Source organism: Tenrec ecaudatus, chromosome 4 (genome assembly GCF_050624435.1).
Source record: "Tenrec ecaudatus isolate mTenEca1 chromosome 4, mTenEca1.hap1, whole genome shotgun sequence".
NCBI classification, from domain to species: Eukaryota; Metazoa; Chordata; class Mammalia; order Afrosoricida; family Tenrecidae; genus Tenrec; species Tenrec ecaudatus.
In genome coordinates, this window is record NC_134533.1 from 100046396 (window position 1) to 100064283 (window position 17888).

The 17888-nt window shown below is 38.0% G+C and overlaps 1 protein-coding gene across 1 annotated transcript in view; it reads left to right on the forward strand.

The window, feature by feature from the left end:
* DYNC2H1 (dynein cytoplasmic 2 heavy chain 1) overlaps positions 1 to 17888 on the forward strand; it is a 349851-nt gene that overhangs the window by 44184 nt on the left and 287779 nt on the right. The window contains exons 21-29 of the mRNA XM_075546528.1: positions 1738 to 1887; positions 2807 to 3012; positions 4348 to 4503; positions 4589 to 4703; positions 5188 to 5358; positions 7255 to 7637; positions 9108 to 9240; positions 9334 to 9451; positions 17652 to 17764. Of these exons, the coding sequence (XP_075402643.1) occupies positions 1738 to 1887; positions 2807 to 3012; positions 4348 to 4503; positions 4589 to 4703; positions 5188 to 5358; positions 7255 to 7637; positions 9108 to 9240; positions 9334 to 9451; positions 17652 to 17764 (1545 nt within the window). The remainder of the gene's footprint in view (positions 1 to 1737; positions 1888 to 2806; positions 3013 to 4347; positions 4504 to 4588; positions 4704 to 5187; positions 5359 to 7254; positions 7638 to 9107; positions 9241 to 9333; positions 9452 to 17651; positions 17765 to 17888) is intronic.

The window sequence follows — 17888 nt, forward strand, 5'->3', positions numbered from 1 at the left end:
GCCATAGACTTTTAACTCTCTGCTCCCTATATAACAGAACAAAAGTTATAAAGAGGGCTTAAGGTGAATAAAGTAATGCGCTTTCATGGTAGAAGCAATTACACCCTTTCATGTTAGCGGCTTAGTAAATACACTTAGTTACTAATTGCTTGCCTAGTAGAAGGAGTTAAGTAGGGAAGGAATGTATGGCATTGATACTTAGTCAAACCACTGAGGCACTTATTTGTTCAACTGATACCCTCGGCAATTCGGTGGGGATTGGGTTATGGCTGTGGACAAACTCAGTTCTTACGGAATATGCATGTGTGTGGATGAGTATGAGAGAGTGCAGTGCACACATAAGCAAGCATGGTAGTGGAAGGAAGGAGACATGTAAATATGCACACCTGGTGGACATTAAGAAAAGCAGTCACAGGAGACCTCAGAGAGATGGCATGTAATAGATTTGGAGACAGAGCCTTCAAGCACAAATAGGACATGAATGCCCTGATATGCTGAAGGATCAGATAGAAGGGTAGTGGTTAAAGAAATTATCAAGGAAAAAATGATAAGAGGTAAAATTGGAACGGTAGATAAAGGCCAGATAGAAGGATTTTTTAAACCGTCATAAGAAATTTGGATTTTAAGTAAAGTAGCAAGTATATGGAGGGTTCTAAGCCGAGAAGTGACATACCGTGATTTACGTAGTGACGGACTGACTGGCTACTCTGGAGAACAGATGACTGGCTCCTAACTCAGTTTCTCTAGATGCAACAGAAGGAAACACTGCTGATTCTGCACCATCGTATCTCATTTCTGTTGTAACCCAATATTGCAGTCACTCCATTTCATTGAGACTCTTCCTGTGTTTTGCTGATCCGCTCCATTAACAGTGACATGATAACACACCCAAAGTACATGCGATAAAGTCTCACCCTCTTCACTTCTAAGGAGTATTCTGGCTAGGTATTTTCCAATAAAGATTTATTTGTTCTTCTGCCAGTCAACAATATATTCAACATTCTTTGCCAACATCATAACTCAAACGCATTATTTCTTCTCTTGGAGGAAGACAAAGTAACAGATGAGGCCATGCAGTACCAATTGAAGTGGAGAGACATGGGACATGGATTGTGCACATTAGAGTTAGAACTAAGAAAAGATTCTCCTACATTAAGAAGCTGGGCAGGCAATGGTACCCTTTACTGAGGGGATGGTGACTAGGGAAGGGATGGTTTCGGATTTTGGAATGGCAGGGGCTGAGCTGTCGGGTAGAAGTTGGCCATGAGCTAAGGAACATGCAATTTAAAATACAAGTTAAAGAGTAGAGATATAAATTTGGAAATCATTTTCATTTCCATGATACTTAAAGCCGTGGAATTGGACAATCCCTTCTGTGTAAGACAATTTAGTTAACCTCTACTGTTAGATTAGCTGATCTTAACTCTTTTAGAAGACTTTTTAGCATTTCCAAACGAAGAATTATAAAATGAACATTATTTTGAACACCTATGATATTTTTATAAAACCATAATTTCACTAATTATCTCATATGATCCCTTTTTATCATTTTAATATCTGGTGAGTTACGTTTATGTATAATGGTACCTGTGCATTAGATACTTTCCATGTAGGAATTTAACAAATTGTCTAAAAGAAAAATTTTGATTTCAAAAAAGCAAGCTGTGAAATAAAAATGAAATTTTAGGACAGCTTATGAAAAATGTTTTTCACATGTGCTGTATTTTAAACCTATAGATTTTGCCCCTGTTCCAAGAAGCTGAAGATAAGAACAGACTCTTACGAACTGTGGCAGGTGGAGGGGTAGAAACGATTAGCAATCTGAAAGCTAAGTGGGATAAATTTGAGTTGATGATGGAAAGTCACCAACTTATGATTAAAGAGCAGGTAAGAATCTTTTAATGATCTTAAAAAATTAGAAACATAGTAGTAGTAGTTTTCCTTACTTAATGTTTACTGCTTTGTTCCAGTGTAGCTGATTTTAGGAAAAAAATTGATGTTGCTGATGAAACTGACCAACCTCAATAGTCTTGTACCACTGATTGTTTCCCATGCTTTTTCTTCACTTCCTACCAGAGCAAGAAGAAAATAGTCTCTTTGAAATGTAAACAGTATTAATGGATTTGTTAAGACTACTGTGTTTAGCTTAGGTTGATTTCTGAAGCTTGTCTTCTTTCTTTAATTACTAAATTGATTAGGATGAAGTAGGAGAGATGCAAAATAATACTAGGGTAAATGAGATTCTAAGAAGTTAGATTTCAAGCTGAGGCAATTTTGTTAGGGGTCAGTTTACTTCAGTCTCCACCACCCATCCCTACCGGGTTACTGCCATACGGACTTGCCCCTTAGTGCAGAGAAGGAAGCGAGGAGCAGATGAGCAATCAGCTCTCCACCTTTTAAGGGGTCAGCCACTATTGCACACATCTAGTGACCACAGTGTACTGGTATAACTTGCTGGCTGATGAGAGACCAGGAAGTGCCCTTTCCATTTATGCAAGTGTGTATATTTATGTAGAAAAACTAGCAGTTAATCAATTAAAACATTTTTAAAAATCACATCACCACTTTTTATCATTTTGATAGTACTGTTAACATGAATGATTAAGGAAATTTAATGATGTTTGAGGGCTGTTATAAATTTAAGGTCTATATTGTATCTTTGAATTAATTGACATTTAGAATCAATAATTTTTGAAACACTGGCATTAATGTATTTTCAGTTTTTGGTAGAAAATTTTGGTTATAAAATGTGAAAGTGAAAAATGAAATTTAACCTCACACACTTTAAAACTCTATTGGCTTATAGATTGAAGTGATGAAAGGAAATGTAAAATCACGTCTTCACACCTACTATCAAGAACTGGAAAAATTTAAAGCTCGTTGGGATCAACTAAAGCCTGGTGATGATGTTATTGAAACTGGACAGCAAAATACTCTCGACAAAAGTGCAAAGTCAATCAAAGAGAAGAAAATTGAGTTTGATGAGCTTGAAGTCATAAGAAAGAAGCTTGTGTATGTTTTTTTCTTTAAAAGTTAATTATATATTTATCAAATAATCTTTTAAAAAATATCTTAACTCTGAAACTCCAGTGGTTCTTAAAAATAGCTTATTAGTGTACACACTACTTTCTTATGAGTTGTGGCTGAATCATAAAGATATTAAGAATGGGAAATTATCAGGTTGAGAGTAAAGTAGAAAATTAAATTTACTAAAAGGTTAAGTAAGGGTAATTAGATACTTGCTTTTTATCATCTCATCTTATTTTAAAATGGCTTCTATAAAGTTAATGGAACATGCACTTTTAGAGCTTTAGAGTAAAAATTAGCTTAGTGATAAACTAAATAAAACCAACTCTGCCATCAAGTCAATTCAGACTGAGAGCAACCCAACCAGACAGGGTAGATCTGGCCCCGTGAGTTTCTGAGACTGTAACTATGGGAGTAGAAAGCCTCATCTTTCTCCCTTGGAACAGCTGGTTGTTTTGAACTGTCAAACTGTGTTAGCAGCCCAATGCATTACCATTATCAGGGATCCTGATAAAATGAATATGTAATCAAAATATATTTCAAAGAAAAAAATATATCATCAGTTTATCTTGTACTAAAAGGTATTAAATATGAACATTATTTTAGGTTTTGTAGGTAGAGGTTTTGGTACTATATTTATTAAATGCCATTTTACTTACTCAATGAGAGCTATTTTACACTTTAAAATTTAGTCTTTTCTACTTACCGGATTAATAAATTTACAAAGCCCAGAGTATCTGTTATGTATTCAGGATGTCACAAATGGGTAAGAATTCGACTACTAGCCAAAAGGTTAATAGTTGGAACCAGTTCACAATTGTCTCAGAACCCAGGCCTACTGATCTACTTCCACGTTGGAGCAGTCTCCACTTGTGGAGTTGCCATGAGTCAGCCTTGATTCCATCCTGGCCACCACCAAAATATGTCAAGTATATACATAGTATCTGTTTGTGTGCATGTATGTGCACACAGATATTGTGACGTGTGTGTATATGTATAAATACATAGACATGTGTATGCATTTATATGTGTCCATATACATAGGTAATGGCTTTGGCTTCAGAAACTTCATGGACAAATGGAATTCAAAGGGAAGGAAATTTCACCACAGATGTATTGTAGCCCCACTCATATTCTCATATGTATATATATCTGTATTTACATACTATTCACTCGATTTTGAGCCTTTTGGGGAAAACACATGAATGAATTCGTATAGACCAGACCTAAGGAGTTAAAATTGTCACGTATAGTCCCCCACTGTCCACTTATACCATTAAATAAACACAATTAATGAATTTTCAATTTTTGTTTCCGTAGTGACGATTGCCATCACTTTGGATTAGGAGAGCCCAACTTCTCCCTGGCATACACTGTCTCTAAAGACATTGAGAGCTGTGCACAAATGTGGGCCCTTTATGAAGAATTTCATCAAGGATTTCAAGATATGGCGAATGAAGATTGGATTACTTTCCGGTGATTAAACAATTTTTAGATTATTATAACTCAGGATTAATTTTTTGGAATGCTAATTGTAAGATTTACTTCTGATGTTTTATAGGACTAAGACATATCAATTTGAGGAATTTTTGATGGATTGGCATGACCGATTAAGGAAGGTTGAGGAACATTCAGTAATGACTGTGAAATTACAATCAGAAATTGACAAATATAAAGTAAGATGGGACTTCTTCTGGTAATTAAAAATGATGACCTCAACCTTTAGTCATCTTTTTATTGTGTACCAATTGGGCTATAACTTTAGTTTATTTTTCAATCAATATTATTCCATTACATGAAAAAATAGGAAATATAAACCATAGAAACTATTTCATGTTCATCTTAAATATGAAAATAAATTAAAACTAAGAAATATGTAGTTAAAGTTATAAGCCAGCATGATTATAAACCTAAAGCAACATGGGCCCTATTCTAGAATGATGAAAAACAAATATTTTACGCCCTGTTTTAAGACGTTAAAGTACAAAGGAAAATCTGCTTGTATATATAAATAAAAAAATAAACTTTGGGAAATTCTGATGAACAATGTGGTTTCCAGGTTGTTAAACAGAAAATGAAACAGTTCCATAGTTAATGAAATTAATAACTAGCACCTGCAGATTTATCAATATGTGTGTGTGTATACTTCTTTCTTAACAGACTGCAATTCCTATATTGAAGTATGTCAGAGGGGAGCATCTATCTCCAGATCACTGGCTTGACCTTTTCCGCCTGCTTGGCCTTCCAAGGGGAACTAGTCTAGAGAAATTGCTGTTTGGAGATTTGCTAAGAGTCGCAGATAAAATTGTAGCCAAAGCTTCAGACCTTAAAGTAGGTATACAGTTTTAAAATACATATTATTTATGTACATATAAACTTTTTGGTTAGTATACAATAATGTCCCATATTTCATTATTTATATATCTCATAAAACAGTAAATTAGATTGTCTTCCTCCATTAGAATAGGGACAGTGTCCTTTGTGCAGTCTTAGTAGGGGTACATCTGCGTTTGCTGAGAGCTCTGTGGGGGAGCTCTGGCTGCACTGTTGGGAAGTGTTACCTATTAGCTGTGAGGTCAGTGGTTCAAACCCCACAGCCGCCCCGTGGGAGAGTGTTAAGCTCACCTGCTTCAGTAGAGATCTGCAGCCTCAGAGCCTTCACCCCAGGTGCTATGAGCTGGAGTCAGCTTGATTCCAGTGAGGTTTGGGTGTACAGAAATAGAGATACAATGAAGAAAGATGCTTCTTTTAAGACAACGGAAAGTGTAGAAAAGTATTATCTTCCTTTAAGTAGTGAATCAGCTATCATTAAAGCAAAACATTGTACATAAAATAGTTCTAAAATTACCTGGTATGTTATAAATTTAAGGTTAGCAATACTTACAAGGGTGAGGTTTCTATGGTTTTCATTGCTTCAAAAACATAGAAACCTTTATTAAACTAAAATTTCAAAAGGTGAAGCTATTATTTCTTAACTATCTAGGCTTGTACCATTTTGAAGGCAGTGTTTCCATCTCTGTAACCCTCACCTGAAGAATCATGCAGTCTTTGATTTATGCCACATCAAAATGGCAGTTTTGACCTCTTAAGGGACGCAAACCGTGTACCCTTTAAATATGTATTTTTTAAGCTTTCGGAATAAAAATGTGTACCGTATAATGGAAATGAACGTTCCTTGTTGCAATTCCCACGACCTTTTTCTCACCAATGTGGTTTTCAATTTTCTTAAAATTTCTTCCTAATAAACCCTTTTGATTATCTTTTGAGAAAATCTCTCAAGATTATTGCTTGGGAATAAAAAAAATACCAAAACAAAACAGTCAGCCTAACCTGAGTTGTTTTCCTTGGGTAAACTGAATGGAGCTCTCCTGGGAAGCCATTGTCTTAATTGGATTTTTTTCCCTTAAGGCACTCTAAGAATTCTATAGCCACCCACTGATAGCAGACCCATGTTGAAACATATTTATTTTTAGAATAACCCCATGCATTTATAAACTTTGAATCTTAGTTCCTTTAGACTTAACCTCGTATGTGCAGGGAGTAACCAAGAACCCTATGGGGCTGTTTACTTCAGTCCGGTAAGGCTGCTCTGAGTTGAAACCGACTCGATGGTGGTGGGGTTAGACCAAGAACCAGTTTGTTCACCTGGTGGGAAAAATCTCAGGTGAGAGTAGAACTTGTCACAATGCTATCATAAGTGGCATATTTCCTCGGGTGGGTTTTCTGGCCATCTAATGTAAATTACAAGGCCTGTCGTTATTACACTGTGTTACTTCACATCTAAAAGTGTAAATCTTCATGCTGCTCAGCAATCTTTGTGTGTACCAGTGGTTCTGTTGCTTCTGCTGTAGGAGATAACTCCTGTAGTGATTGTTAGTCAGTTTGGATGGGCCCGGCTTTTCAGTTAAAGCTCTGCTGCCCTCTCGTCATCCACGGCTTTAAACGAGCCAGGTGCGTTTGGTGCTTTATGACCGATGCTTTGCAGTGTGTGCTCTTCTTTTCCATTACAGAAGCGACCAAGGATAAGGCAGAACTTGGGGTATGCTTTTTACAGTGTGAAATACTAGTCAGTAGTTCTCTTGGATTATATGTAAAATATATCTTCTTACTATCTTTTTCTTTATGGTGGAAAGCCAGGTGAAAGCAGTTACTTATAAAATAAAGTATGATTATTATAATTTATGCGTATGCCAGTGTTTAAGTAACATTATACTTTGTGCTAAACAGGATTTAAATAGTCGGGCCCAAGGGGAAGTCACAATCCGCGAAGCTTTACGTGAACTTGACCTCTGGGGTGTCGGAGCGGTATTTACATTGACTGATTATGAAGACAGCCAAAGTCGAACCATCAAGCTGATCAAAGACTGGAAAGACATAGTAAATCAGGTTGGAGATAATAGGTGCCTTCTTCAAACCTTAAAGGACTCTCCTTATTACAAAGGATTCGAAGATAAAGTGTCCATTTGGGAGAGAAAACTTGCCGAATTAGATGAGTATTTGCAGAATTTAAACCAAATCCAAAGAAAGTGGGTGTATCTGGAACCCATTTTTGGCCGTGGAGCATTGCCAAAAGAACAGACACGCTTCAACCGAGTTGATGAAGATTTTCGGTCAGTGAAACTATAAATGACGTAGACACTTATAACAGTTTTTTATTCATTAATATATGGAGGGACTTATTACTGCTTTACATTCGTCGAATCCTGTTTGTATACAAGCACTTTCTCTATTGGACCTTTCTAAGAAGCAAATAGCTCCCATTAGGTCATTTGCTTATATTTAAATTCCTTATTTTAGTTCATCGGTAGCTGCTATTTATTGGAATAGAGCATTGATTTTCTGTTTTTTTAATTAGAAAGTCACTTTCCTAGAGTTTTGCTTCTCCAGTTTCCTGCTTGTATCTGGTTCCTTCTAGTTTACAGGCTCAGCCCTCTACGTCTCTGTGTGTACATTCTCCAGATTGCTGTATAGATGCTCTTCTGACGCTGTGTCTTCTCTGGAGGATCTGTACCTCACGTTCAGCCTCGATTCTCCTACCTCACCGAGTCTCCTGAATGTACATGTGCAGCCATAGTTCTAAATCTACTGAACATCCTCAGTTAACATGTGGAATCTGAATCCATGACCCCTATTCTCTTTTACAAATCTTTTGACTGTATTGATTCTTAACTCACTTAATTGTACCACTGAAAGAAACAAACTGGGTATCTGACATTTTCCTCTCCTACTTCTTTTAAATCCAAGTTACACAAATTTGTTGACTCTAACCTACTTCTCTATCTTGACTCAAAAACCTTTTCTATCTCTATGTCTTCTATTCCAATATAATTAGTACTTATTTGAATTACTAATAATCTCTTGACCTTCTCTCATCCTCTCTAATAAATGTACCATACTACAACCAGAGTAATCTATTAAAATGGAATTTTCATCACATCTTTATTCTATACATAACTTTACAATAGTTTCTATTTGCTCTAAGGGTAACGATAAATCACTTGAGTATAGTACCCTGCAGGATCTACATCTCCATATACCTAGCTTTTTCTTGTATTATTGACTTAGTTTCTCAAACATCCCAGGTTCAGTCCCTGTATCTTTTCCAATAATTCTTTCCTTCCTACACAAAAAATATTTTCTCCCCACATGTTTTTCAGTTTAAATTACTTCTTCAAGGGAGTCTTAGGTTAAGAGTTACCTGATTAGCCACATTCAAAATCCTTGATAGTTTTTCATTCTTAGAACTTATTGTAATTTTATTAAGTATTTTAGGAAGAAATTATTTAATGTCTTTCTTTGTGTTCAGGCCGCTAGTTCCCTGTGGTAGAGTTTAATAAATATTTCTTTAATGAATGAATGAAATAAGAAAATGGCAGTAAGGCTAATACATTACAAATGGCAATGAAATACTATTAATATTGAACACTTTTCAGAATCTAATGTTGCACTGGCATTGTAATCGTGTCACCCTAAGTAGTTTGGTTGACACAGTCCAAGAAGCCTTCATTCTTACTCTCTTTTTCTCTTTCAGCCCAAAAGTGTTGTAACAAGTGTGAAAGTAATTTTTTTTTCTTCTACAGATCAATAATGACTGACATCAAGAGAGACAATAGAGTAACAACGTTAACTAGTCATGCAGGAATCAGGAATTCTTTATTAACTATACTTGATCAGCTTCAAAGATGTCAGAAATCATTAAATGAATTTTTGGAGGCATGTTGTTTTTCAATTTTTATATAATAAATTGTGAAGCATTTTATATCTTTATTTGAAATGTTAAGGCTGTTCTTTTTATTTTTCTGTTAGGAAAAACGTTCGGCATTCCCAAGATTTTATTTCATTGGTGATGATGATTTGTTAGAAATACTGGGACAATCTACTAACCCATCAGTGATCCAATCTCACCTTAAGAAGTTGTTTGCTGGTAGGCTTTATTTAACATATATTGATTGAAGCTTAATCATTTGTCAGTCATAATGTTAAGCACAGGATCAAATACTGAATAAAACACAGATGCTGCCTTCAGGAAATGTACAGGCTTGTGGCGGTGACAAATGCCAGACCATGTGATAATGTCTATGGTAAATGTAAGTATATGGCACCTCAACCCCGCCATTGGCTCAATCTTGAGGTATTTTGGAGAAAGTGTATGAAGACTAGGCGGTCCTTAGCTAGAAGAAGACTGGAGAAGCAGAGGCAATACGTTATGCAGAGATCTGGAGGTGAAGGAGAAAACGACCCCTTCGCTTTTATGTATTGATGTTAAGATCTGAAAGACATCCAAATGGAGATACTCCATAGGCAATTATTGACATAGGGAGAGGTGAGTGAAGAATGTAGAATTGGGAGCCATCTGTCTATAGATAAGCTATACAAATAAATGAAGGAAAAGTGTAATTAGTATTGCATGTTTCAGTGAGGCTTTGAGTCACTTTAATTGGTTTTGGATGGCAAATGGGGTAGTCTTGTTACAACAGTAATAATGATGATTATTTTTCTCGAAATAGATCATTTGTTTGAGATTAAAAGTATATCTTTTCTAGTGAACTTTAAGGTGGGAAAACATTTTTATCATACTTTTAAATCAGGGATCAGGAAGTGTGGCTCTTTCCTTTTAAAAGTTTTATTGGGACACACTCCTGTATTTTCCATAGCTGTTTTTGTGGTAGAAGCATAGAGTCAAGTAGTTACCATATACGCTGTCTGACCCGGAGGGCTACAGTCTCTAGTCCTGTACAAAAACATTTCAAATATCTGTTTATTTGAAGTCGGAGGGTCCTAACATCAGAAGCTGTTCTTTGGACAGTGGTGGCTAGTGACAAAGCTCTTGGAATTAGAGGGCTTACGTTCAAGCCCTGTCTCCACTATCTATTAGTTGGTTATTAATTTACCAGTCTGAAACCAAATTTCCCTTAAGTTGGAAATAATTACTTCCTGGGGTTTCCTACAAATATATATTTTGAGTAAGGTGGTATGTATGTATGTTCAAGTTTTTATATATTTTGAAGTGACATGCCTCTCAGTTTGTGGTATTTGGTGTCTGGTGTGTTGCCTTGGTGCTGGGAGCGATGTCATGGACATTTCAAATGGCAGCAGGGTCCCCCAAAGCGAACAGGCTTCAACGGAGATTCTAGACTTAAGAACAGACAACAAGGACTCGACTCCTATTTCAGAGGAAGGAGCTGCTGAACACCTCCTGTATACCTTTGAAACATTGTCAGATACTGAAGGCCTAAGGAACGGAAGGAGAGTGTTGACAGAGACAGTGCTGGAGGGCATTGAAATGTGTCTGAAGAGGAGCTCCTTTTAGGAGTGCAGTCGACAAGGTGACATGAATCGGGTAGAGTCTGCAGGAGTAGAGCCTATGGGATCTTCATTTGCTGGTGGGACATTTCTCAGGTAGGGAGAAAAAGTTGTAAAAATCTGCTAATGATCAGAACTTGAAATGGGTGAAGTATGAATCTAGGAAGAACTTGGAGTGGTCGAAGTATGACTCTAGAAAAATCTAGGAATCTAAGAAAATCGGCAAATATCAATCTGGGAATCTAGGAAAATGAATCAGAAATGAAGTGGAACCCATAAAGATCAACATCCTAGGCATTAGGTAGCTGAAGTGTACTAGTATTGGGCATTTTGAATCAGAAAATCATCTGATTTACTATGCCGACATAACACAATCAAGAAGAATGGCATGACATTCGTTGTCAAAAAGGATAATCCAACATCAGTCATGAAGTACAATGCTTTCTGTGATATGATTATATTTATCCACTTTCAGGGAAATCCAAACAATACAACTCTTCTTCAAATTTATGCACCTACCGCAAATCTAGTGATGAAGGAATTTAAGATTTCTACCAGTAACTTCAGTTAGAAATTGATCAATCATGCAATCAAGATACATTGATAATTGACAATTGAAATGCAAAGTTGGAAACAAAAAGGAAGAGTAATTGGAAAATATGGTCTTGATGATTAATGTGAAGCTGGAGATTACATGATAAAATGATGCTAATGACTTGTTCATAGCAAATACCTTTTCTCAACACAAAAGACTACTATACACATGGACTTCCCCAGATGGAATATACAGATATCAAATTGACTACATTTGTGGGAAGAGGTGCTGGGAAGCTCGATATTAGCAGCTCAAACCAGGCTAGGGACTGATTGTGGAATAGCCCATCAACTGCTCATCTACAGACCATTAATTGCTCATATGTAAATTTAAGTAGAAGCGGAAAAATTACAAATTAATGAGAGCCAAAATCCGACCTGAGTCTATCCCATCAAAATTCAAGAACTTCTCAAGAACAGATGTGATGCATTGAACACTAATGGCAGAAGACCTGATGAACTGTGGGAGGACATCAAGACCATCGTTCATGAGGAAAGCAAAAGGTCATTCAAAAGACAGGAAAGAAAGAACAGATCAAAGTGGATGTCAGAAGAGACTGATGTTTGCTTTTACTTGTAGAGTAGCTAAAGCAAATGGAAGAAACGATGAAGCCAAAGAGCTGGAGAGAGCATTTCAAAGGGTAGTTTGAGAAGACAAAAGTCAAATATAATGAAGTGTACAAAGAATGAGAGAAAGCCAAACAGAAGAACACAGTCAGCTTATTTTAAACGGAAAGAGATCAAGAAAGTTTCAAGCCTCACAATCTGGACAGACTGTACGGGCAAAATACTGAATGATGCAGGAAGCTTCAAAGGAAGATGGAGAGAGTGGGCAGCGCCACTGTACCAAAAATAGTTAGTTGATATTCCATTCCGGAGGTAGCGTATGAGCAGGAACCACTGTACCAAAAATAGTTAGTTGATATTCCATTCCGGAGGTAGCGTATGAGCAGGAACCACTGTACCAAAAATAGTTAGTTGATATTCCATTCCGGAGGTAGCGTAGGAGCAGGAACCACTGTACCAAAAATAGTTAGTTGATATTCCATTCCGGAGGTAGCGTAGGAGCAGGAACCACTGTACCAAAAATAGTTAGTTGATATTCCATTCCGGAGGTAGCGTAGGAGCAGGAACCACTGTACCAAAAATAATTAGTTGATATTCCATTCTGGAGGTAGCGTATGAGCAGGAACCACTGTACCAAAAATAGTTAGTTGATATTCCATTCCGGAGGTAGCGTAGGAGCAGGAACCACTGTACCAAAAATAGTTAGTTGATATTCCATTCCGGAGGTAGCGTAGGAGCAGGAACCACTGTACCAAAAATAGTTAGTTGATATTCCATTCCGGAGGTAGCGTAGGAGCAGGAACCACTGTACCAAAAATAGTTAGTTGATATTCCATTCCGGAGGTAGCGTAGGAGCAGGAACCACTGTACCAAAAATAGTTAGTTGATATTCCATTCCGGAGGTAGCGTAGGAGCAGGAACCACTGTACCAAAAATAGTTAGTTGATATTCCATTCCGGAGGTAGCGTAGGAGCAGGAACCACTGTACCAAAAATAGTTAGTTGATATTCCATTCCGGAGGTAGCGTAGGAGCAGGAACCACTGTACCAAAAATAGTTAGTTGATATTCCATTCCGGAGGTAGCGTAGGAGCAGGAACCACTGTACCAAAAATAGTTAGTTGATATTCCATTCCGGAGGTAGCGTAGGAGCAGGAACCACTGTACCAAAAATAGTTAGTTGATATTCCATTCCGGAGGTAGCGTAGGAGCAGGAACCACTGTACCAAAAATAGTTAGTTGATATTCCATTCCGGAGGTAGCGTAGGAGCAGGAACCACTGTACCAAAAATAGTTAGTTGATATTCCATTCCGGAGGTAGCGTAGGAGCAGGAACCACTGTACCAAAAATAATTAGTTGATATTCCATTCCGGAGGTAGCGTATGAGCAGGAACCACTGTACCAAAAATAGTTAGTTGATATTCCATTCCGGAGGTAGCGTAGGAGCAGGAACCACTGTACCAAAAATAATTAGTTGATATTCCATTCCGGAGGTAGCGTATGAGCAGGAACCACTGTACCAAAAATAGTTAGTTGATATTCCATTCCGGAGGTAGCGTAGGAGCAGGAACCACTGTACCAAAAATAGTTAGTTGATATTCCATTCCGGAGGTAGCGTAGGAGCAGGAACCACTGTTGCTGAGAGAAGTTCAAGGTGCACTGAATGCATCAGCCAAAAGCTCAAGTATCCAGGAATTAATGGAATACCAATCGAAATGTTTCAACAAGCAGATGACGCCCTGGAAGTATTCACTTGTCTATACCAGGAAATTTGGAAGACAGCTACTTGACTGGAAGAGATCCATATTTGTACCCATTCCAGAGAAACAGCCCAACAGAATGCGTAACTTATAGAGCAATATCTTTGATACCACAAGCAAGTACATTTTGCTTAAGATCATGCAGCAGTTGCAGCGTTAGGTTGACAGGTGCTACCAGGGGTGCAGGGGAGATTCAGAGGAGGACATGGGACAAGGGATGTCAGTGCAAATGTCAGCAGGACCTCGACTGAAAACACAGAGCAGCAGTAAGGTGTTTACTTGTGTTTATTGACTATGCTACGACATTCAACTGTGTGGATCACAAAGGATGATGGATAACATTGAGAGGAACGGGAATTCCAGACACTTCATTGGGCTCAAACAGAACTTGTCCATGGATCAAGAGGCAGTTATGTGAACAGAAGAACAGAATAATACACGGTTTAAAGCCCAGAAAGGTGTGTGTCAGGGTGGCATCCTCTCATTGTACTTTTTCAATGTATATGCTGAGCAGATCATCAGAGAAGCAGGAGAATATGATGAAGAATGGAATGGAGGAAGGCTTATTAACAACCTGAGGTATGCAGATGTCACAATCTTGCTTTCTGAAAGCAAGAAGACTCGGAGTACTTGTTGATGAAAATCAAGGATTGCAGCCTTCTGTATGGATTGCAACTTAATGTAAAGAAGACCAGAATCCCCACAACTGGGCCAATAGGTAACATTGTGATAAATGGAGAAAGGGTTGAAGTTGTCTTCCTTGGATCCACAATCAGTGTTCATGGAAGCAGCAGTCAAGATATCAAAAGATGTTTGCATTAGGTAAATCAGCTGCTCAAAACCTCTTTAGAATACTGAAAAGGAAGGATGTTACTTTGAGACTAAGTTGCACCTGACCCAAACCACAGTGCTTCTAGTTGCCTCCTACGCATGTGAAAGTTGGACATTGAATAAGGAAGAGTGAAGAATTGATGCATCCGAATTGTAGTGCTGGAGAACAAACAAAACAGAACAGACAAATCTGCCTTGGAAGAAGTAAGGCCAGGGGTCATCTTGAAGCCAAGGCTGATTTTGGACATGATGTCAGGAGGGGCCGTCTCTGGAGAAGGACATCGTGTTTGGTAAAGTAGAGGCCAGGGAAGGAGATGGACACATCATCTTGCACTGGGGCTGCAGCAGTGTGCTGAAGCCCAGGAACAGCCGTGAGAACGGCGCGGCCCAGGCAGTGTCTCCGTCTGGTGTGCTCTCAGGACTGACTCCGTGGCACCCACCACCACCAGCAGAAGGACATGCCAATGTTAGGACCGGGAAATCTTGTCTGCTCTCCCTGTTTCTCTTTTTGTCTTATACCTAAAAGCTATACCTAAACCATAACTATCTCTACTACCAAATGTAAGACATTTCTGACTATTTTAAAGGACCTATTTATATATGATATGATACAGTAAGAGTCATCACATTTTAAGTATTAGTTTGATGAGCTTAGGTACATGTAACGACTACTTCAATGAAGACATAGTACATTACCATCAGCCCCAAATGTCCCCTCTATTGCTTGCAGCTCTTCTCTACTTCCTCCAGCTCTACCCTGCACGGATCTGATTTATAGCACTTTAGAGTAGTTTCTGACTTTTTTAGAACTTCATATAAAGGGATCATAAGTGCTTATTCATAATTTTCAAAGGTTGGTTTCTGTAGATCAGAACAATAATTTTGAAGCAACTTATAACTGTATTTCATTTCTATTGCTGAATGGTATTTGATTGTTTGAATATACTATTGCTTGTTTATCTGTTTATTGTTAATGGTCTTTTGGATTGTTTTCAGTTTTTTGTTATTTAGGAATAAAATTTTTAGGAGTATTAATGTATGTGTTTGTTTGAGCGCTGATAACATAGCTGTTACCTGTGTGGCTTCTAACCGAAAGTTCAGTATTTCAAACCCATCAGCTACTCTGAGGGAGGAAGATGTAACAGTCAGCCTCATTAAAGATATACTCGTGTGTATAGAAAACCTACTGACTTCTGTTTATTGATCTTGTGTCCTGCTACTCTTCTGTATTCCTCTATCGCTGTAAGTACTCCAACTGTGGAGTTTTTGGGGTCTTCAGTGTATAAGATCATGTCATCTGTAAATAGTGATAGTTTCACCTCCTCCTCTCCCAACTGGATCCCTTTGATGTCCTTCCACTGTCTTATGTTGTTAGCCAGAACCTCCAAAACTATATTGAATAGAAGAGGGGACAGGGGGCATCCTTGTCTTGTACCCTTTTTCAGTGGGATTGTTCTTGTTTTTTCTCCATTGACTATGATGTTGGCTGTTGGTCTTTCATAGATAGCTTGTATGAGCTTGAGGAACTTACCTTCCAATCCTATCTTCATGAGTGTCTTGATTAGGAATGGGTGCTGGATGTTATCAAATGCTTTTTCTGCATCTATGGATATTATCATATGGTTTTTATCCTTTTTCTTCTTGATGTGGTGTATGATATTGATTGATTTTCGGATGTTAAACCATCCCTGCATCCCTGGGATGAATCCTACCTGATCGTGGTGGATGATATGTTTTATATACCTTTGTATTCTATTGGCCAATATTTTGTTAAGGATTTTTGCATCTATGTTCGTGAAGGACAGAGGTGACCAGGTCTCAAACAACAAAGGCAGGGTGGTGGTGGTGGGAATCACATCACCGTGAATGAGGGGGAGTGCGTGACGGGGACTCAATGCCCATCTGTAGACAGCTGGACATCCCTTGCAGAGGGGTAGTGGGGAGGAGATGAGTCACTCAGGGTTCAGTGTAGCAACAATGAAACTCAAAACCTTCCTCTAGTTCCTGAACGCTTCCTCCCCTCCCAATTATCATGACCGCATTTCTACCTTGCGGACCTGGTTATACCAGAGGATGTACAGCGGTGCAGTAGGGATCTGGAAACACAGGGAATCTAGGACGGATGAACCCCTCAGGACCAGCGGTGGGAGTGGCGACACCAGGAGGGAAAGGGGTGTAGAAAGGGAGAACCGATCTTAGAGATCTATGTGTAACCTCCTCTCTGGGAGATGGGCAATGAGGAGGTGGGTGAGAGGAGACGCCGGGGAGTGTAAGATAAGATATAATAATTATTTATAAACTATTAAGGGACCAGGGGGAAGGGGGAAGCGGGGAGGGAGGGGGAGGGGGCATAAAAGGGAAACCAAGCTGATTCCAGGAACCCAAGTGGAAGGTGAATTTTGAGAATGACGAGTGCAATGAATGTATAAGGGTGCGTTGCTCATTTGATGTATGTACGGATTTTGATAAGAGCTTTATGAGCCCCAATAGAAAGATTTATTAATAAAAAAAGATATACTCGTTTAGCCTTGGACAAGCCATGGGGCAGTTCCACTCTCAGCAGTTGGGTCACTGTGAAGTGGAATTGACTGGAAGGCAGTAGGTGTTTTATTTTTTGTTGTTCTTGGCTCTTTGTCTGAGTACCTCAAAATTCTTTGTGGTGTATATCTAATCGTGGAATTGCTGGGCCATATTGGCAATTTTAAGCTAAACTTTATAAGAAAGAACCAAATCATTTTCAAAGACTGCAACATTTTATGAGAAGACAATTCTTACTGATTGGTACTCAGTAGTGGAGTGTATTGTCAGAAATTCTTTGTGAAAAATGGTAAAAATAAATGAATAAAGAAAAATATGTGAGTAAGCTACAAAACCCTCAGTGAATTTGTCATGTTACTAGGTATCTGCATAAAATATTTTTAACCAACAAATTAACTTTTTCCTGAAGACAACATTGAAATACTAGGGATACTATATATGTGATGTGATATGTTGTCATTATTTATTAAGTAATATATGATAATTGTATCTTTAATTCCTTTCCATTTAAATTATTATTTTTGTATTACAGGTATTAACAGTGTCTGCTTTGATGAGGAATCAAAACATATAATTGCAATGAAATCTTTAGAGGGTGAAGTTGTACCTTTTAAAAATAAAGTGCTCCTATCAAATAATGTGGAGGTAAACAATTATTTTTCAAGTATGAAAATAAATTTTTATGAACCTTGTCTCAAGAATAATTTAGTCAATTTAGAGAAAGGATGGGGAACCGCTTTTTTCTGTCAAGGGCCATTTGGACATGTCA